The 5,383-nt window shown below is 44.8% G+C and overlaps 1 protein-coding gene across 1 annotated transcript; it reads right to left on the reverse strand.

The window, feature by feature from the left end:
* Positions 1–2,390: 2,390 nt before the first annotated feature.
* On the reverse strand, positions 2,391–5,108 carry LOC107588267 (transcription factor Sp9-like). The gene is made up of 2 exons (XM_016276299.1): positions 5,038–5,108; positions 2,391–4,153 (listed from the first exon to the last, which is right to left on the reverse strand). The coding sequence occupies exons 1-2, from the start codon at positions 5,056–5,058 to the stop codon at positions 2,855–2,857; spliced, it is 1,320 nt and encodes a 439-aa protein (XP_016131785.1). The 5' UTR covers positions 5,059–5,108; the 3' UTR covers positions 2,391–2,854.
* Between the last annotated feature and the right edge of the window lie 275 nt (positions 5,109–5,383).

Consider the following 5,383-nt stretch of genomic DNA (forward strand, 5'->3'; position numbering starts at 1 on the left):
CCCATTCACAGGCAGCTCTGGGAATTTCTCCAGAACAGGGCGCTCTGAGAATGTAAAAACGGGTGTGTTTGCTGTAGTCCTGGTTCAGCACATGTTCTCTTTTCTCCAAGCATTTAGCTCTTCCCAAATGTAACGTTTGTTTGTCTCTTGAGTCTTTTTACAAGAGGGTACATATTCCATTCATAATAACTTGATTAATAATTGTGCAGTCTGTTCATTTAACTATGTTTTAAGCTCCTTTCTTACCTTAAGTCCGTTTATACAATTTGTAAATAAAATAAAAAGTGTAAAATATAGGTATCGTGGCACAAAACTTGACGTCTGTTACTCCTCAACCACATTCAACCTTCACAACTCTTCATCCTCATCACCTCAAAGAGGACGGAGTTATTTAATAGTTGTTTAAATGGTTTTGTTTGGGAAATTATTTGGTAGTAATTGTATCTAGACATTTTTTTTTTTTTTTATTCAGGGGGACATTTCTCTTTATTTCTAGTTGTTGTTATTGTGTTCAGCTGCAAAACGAATTAGTTTCCTGGCGCTGAAGTACTATGAAAAAGTCGATTTAATTGCAATTCAAATGATGTTGGGTATTATAGGAACATAAACACTGACTGCATGTCACTGGAAAACATTAAAAGGCTGAATGTGACAGAAAAACATTATCAGCTACCATTCTCTGGAGTGAATCGGTTGATTTATTAGTATTAATAATTAGCATTTAATTTGTGAACACGATCTGCGATTGATGGGACATTTTCTGACTAAAGGGGAAATGAAAGCGCAGGGAGCGCGGGAAACTCACACTACCGTCACGGCTGAGTTTCCCGCGCCGCGGCGCTCCTCTTTGATCTCTCTTTTATTTCCGCGCGGCAAACAAAGCTGACTTCTGCGTCGCGCTCAGTCAGAGGGCATTCCAGAGAAACGCGCACAAAAGGCCGTGAGTGACAGCGCCACTGTCCGCCACCCCAGGCGCATCACTCCCCTCCAAAAGCCTGAAAGGCACTTAGATCGTGTCCACGAATAAGCTCCCGTTTGTAAATCTTAATAGAACCATATAACGCGTGTAAAGCGTGCTCGTGAATGCCTTCACGCCCAAATAGCGCTCATTTCCGTAACACACATTTTGAATTGTGTGCCATAAAATCGTCGCATCCTACATTAACTTTAACTGTATTCTGTACACCTGCTATTTGGAGAAAACACTGCCTAAATTGGTGTAAAACGGAAATTGCATTTGATCATATTTAAAGCCTTGGCCCCTATATTTTGCAATTTGAAAGATTTGTTAACCTTAAATATTTTTTATTCGTTATTTGCCAAATGTTATCAGCTTTTCACGAGGTCATTAAATTATAATGGACTGTTTTGTATTTGTGTAGGCTATTTTAATTTTTTTTCCTGAATAGGCTTACTGTCTGCGATCGGCACCGGCCACCAGCACACCAAAGGAAATGAAAATAATTGTATTCTATTGCCTTCTGGTCAATTTACCTTGCAGCACAGAAAGCGTGTGGAGCAGACGCGCAGCCCTAACGTGTTCCCAGGCAGGGCTCGAGCGGTAATTATTCCGCCGGGGTTTCTGTGGCATCGGACGCTGCACTGGGTAAACACAAAGAAGTCAGAGAGCATCCTTGAACCTTTTCAGTACAGGGCCACTGATATTCAAATAGCAGCCAGGGACCATTTGACTGCGAGAGCATTTTCAATCCAACATTAGCATAAGGCCTCTCCCCAGTCCCCCTTTCAAAAGTGGCATCCAGAAAAGGCAAGAAAGGAAGAGGAGAAAAAAACTGTTCCCATACCACCAAATCAAGTGTAGCGTTTTATAAAAGCTAAACGATGCTTTATGCCTTCAGCACTCTCTTGGATGGACATTTTCCGTTTGACATGCAAATTTAAGCAGTTAATTTGAGCAATTCAAATAAATATGCAGAGGCCCTTTGTCACTGAATCCCCTCGGAAAATGTGCGATAAAGAGCTGCTGAACAAATGATGTCTCGGAGAGTAATTAGATATTTGATAAGACACGAATCCCTAATCGCCGATACAAGACACATGGGGCTGCGATGCGCTCCAAGTCATAATTAACACTATTTAACAAGATTTTCATTTGGACAAAAATGCCTTTTCGGGGCATTAACTATTGATTTTTTCCCCACTGGGGAACACGAGTCTACATTATCGATGTTTAGACTGCTCTATTTCATTTTTTTCTCAAATGTAAATAAATATGCGTGATAATTACGCGCGGGCTTTAAACGATTACAGTTGAGACTAAAAAATTGGGTGGAAACATTTGCACCAGACAACCCAAGCTTTCGATTTTAAATCCCTTTAATTACAAAATGAAAGCCTCATACGCGTGACTTTATACAATTAGACATTTATATATTTTTTTAGCAAGGTAAAAGGAAAGGTTAAATGAATTTGAAATAGCTGTGTGACATACATACTGACATCCACAAAGTGCGTCGAAAGGAAAGAAAAGTCCCTGAATTTCAGGATCCACCACAAAACAATCATAAGTAACATTTACAGGGGAAAATAACATGTTGTTTTTGTGGATATATATGTACACAATTAGCTCAGCCGGCAGCCGTGGTTATTTAGTTCCCTCTTTAGCGCACCGACTCCGCAGCAAATGTCCACTGTTCGAAACACTGAGCCTTGACGACACTTGATCGTCCTGAAAGCTGAGGCGTTCGTCCGTGCGCTGCAGAAATAGCCAGTGTTGCACTGAATTTGCTCTTTCCAATGCAATGTCAGAGTTTGTCACATACTCCAGACCCGTTTCCTATTCTTGAGTCACCTAGGAGATAAATGCTTTTGAGGGCATACTCGTAAATCATGCTCAGGACTCGTGGTGCGGAGACTGATCTTTGACCGTGACCCGTGGGTTCACACCCTCTAAAATCAGTTCGGGCGACTCGGACCTGGGCGTCTCCAGGTTGCTGGTGTCGGTGTCACTGTCGCTGCCCTTTTTGCCTCCGCCTCCAGCGGTGTGCGTTTTGATGTGTTTGCTCAGGTGGTCGCTCCTCATGAAGCGCTTGTTGCACACCGGGCAAGCGAACCGCTTCTCCCCCGTGTGAGTGCGCAGGTGCCTCTGGAGCTCGTCTGACCTGGTGAAACGTTTGCCGCAAAAAAGCCAGTTGCACACAAAGGGCCTCTCGCCAGTGTGCCATCTCAGATGCGCTTTGAGGTGAGACGTTTTCCCGTAGACTTTACCGCAGCCCGGGATGTGGCAGCTATGGAGTCCTTTCCTCCGCAGGCTGGCCCCCGCGGGCCCCAGCCGCTCCGCCTCGTGGCAGTTCGGGCAGTCGCATGTGGCGCGTCCGGAGTATCTCCTGGAGGACCTGGACGAGGTCCCTATGCCCGAGCTGGCGCCGGAGATCATAGCGTTTGTGGCCGACGCGTCCGTGTAAGTGGGAATCACAGTTTTGAAGCCCTCCTGCGTCAACAGGTGTTGGCTGGTGGACAGGAGGTGGGACGCAGTGGGGCTGATGCCGGCGGAGCTGAACGCGGAGTGCGTAAGGCTGGAGAAGTCCGGGTTGTAGCTGCTGAGCTGCGAGTGGATGGCTTGTGGGGTTCCGGAGTGCAGCGAACTTTGCAAAGTGCCTCCCGGGTTTTGCACCTCGAGCCACGACCCCGGGTTCGTGTGCACGTCCCACCACGCGGACGCGCCGTTGGCTACTTCGCCCGAGATGGTGGAGTGAAAGCCGGACTTGTACCACGATTCGTAAGGGTGCGCCATGCCGACCCGCGGATATAAAGTCTCTGCCGACGAGTGAACTTTGGAAAAGAAGGCGGACTGTCCTGACTCCTGCGAGGAAACGCTCGCCGTGTTGGAGAACAAGCTGCTGTACTCGGCGGAGAACGCGGAGGAGGTCGGCGAGGTCGAGGCCAGGCAGAACGCGCTGTTTGCCGAGCCGGTGCTGGGCGTTAGTCCCGAGGAGCTGCGGCTTGTGGCGACGGTGAATCCGGGCAGGCTGGAGCCCAGGTTGCAGCTCGACGACGATCTCTTCCAGGGATGAAATCCGCCTTTGGAAAACGCGCTGGAGTCGGGCAGAGTCGTGAGGGGACTGGTGTTGCCAATTTTGTTGCAGGTTGCAGCCAGCATCGCTAAAGGGGTAGTTCCAAAACGCGGCTCTTCCTGTTTAGATGAAAAGTTTATGCTGTTTACTAGACTGTAAAACAGTCGGGGTGTTCTGAAAAATCAAACAATCCAACAAGTCTAAACCAACTGTCTGAATAAACCCAAAACACTGAGCCAAGCGCCAAAAACAGTTGCTACACTTGTGCGTTTTTTCTTAGTAGTTTTCAAAATGGGCTAGTTGGCTCTTAAAAAGTCTTTAAAGAATTGCACGTTTACATTATGGTAGTTTTGTTCTTTTTTACTAACTTATGAATAAGCAATACACTATTATAAATGCAGTGTTTTATTATATTATTATTCTTCTTTTCCAGAAAGAATCATTTCGCTGAACATGGTTTTCGAGTGAGCTTCTTCAGGTTAACCTTCAGCGTTCTTTAAAACCCCAGAACGAGTAAAGGCTGATTTAAAAAAACTAGACAATTAAAATGCCTTTGTCAAAGTTGAAAAGGTTTTCTTGTGGCATCATTATTTTTAAGAATGTAAATAAAAGCCATTGAAAAGTTTGAATGCAAGCAAGCAAGCATGAAACGTCAATGCCATTAAAATGAACAGAACGAAAAATACACGGAAAAGTGCTTGCTTACCCGTTATTCTTCTTTTCCAGAAAGAATCATTTCGCTGAACATGGTTTTCGAGTGAGCTTCTTCAGGTTAACCTTCAGCGTTCTTTAAAACCCCAGAACGAGTAAAGGCTGATTTAAAAAAAACTAGACAATTAAAATGCCTTTGTCAAAGTTGAAAAGGTTTTCTTGTGGCATCATTATTTTTAAGAATGTAAATAAAAGCCATTGAAAAGTTTGAATGCAAGCAAGCAAGCATGAAACGTCAATGCCATTAGTAAAATGAACAGAACGAAAAATACACGGAAAAGTGCTTGCTTACCCCAAGTATAGACGTAGCCATGTCCAGGGCCCTTCCTAGGCAGCTAGTTGAAGAGAACAATGACTCAGTGTTCCAGTGTGTCTGAGGGACAGTGCGCTGAAGCTTTACTCTCTCTACTCGAGTTGTATAGTGAGCGCGTGCTTTGAAGTACAGCTGGCTGCAATACTCAGCCAATCTGAGCGCGCGGCGAGCCGCGTCCGACCAATGAGCGACGCGACCATGACAGAAATACTAAAGCTGCACGTCAATCAATGACTGGGGTACTGATCCCACTGTCAAGCAATAAGCCATCAGCTATTTTTCATCGTTTTTATATATATATATATATATATAAATATATATATGG

This window comes from Sinocyclocheilus grahami, unplaced genomic scaffold (assembly GCF_001515645.1).
Source record: "Sinocyclocheilus grahami isolate Dianchi unplaced genomic scaffold, SAMN03320097.WGS_v1.1 scaffold100.1, whole genome shotgun sequence".
Lineage (NCBI taxonomy): Eukaryota > Metazoa > Chordata > Actinopteri > Cypriniformes > Cyprinidae > Sinocyclocheilus > Sinocyclocheilus grahami.

Excerpts from the sequence above, each read along its gene's own strand:
- LOC107588267 (XM_016276299.1), bottom strand. The coding sequence starts at position 5,058 with ATGGCTACGTCTATACTTGGG. Across the intron at positions 4,154-5,037 it reads TGGCTACGTCTATACTTGGG|GAAGAGCCGCGTTTTGGAAC; the intron begins GTAAGCAAGCAC and ends TCATCTAAACAG.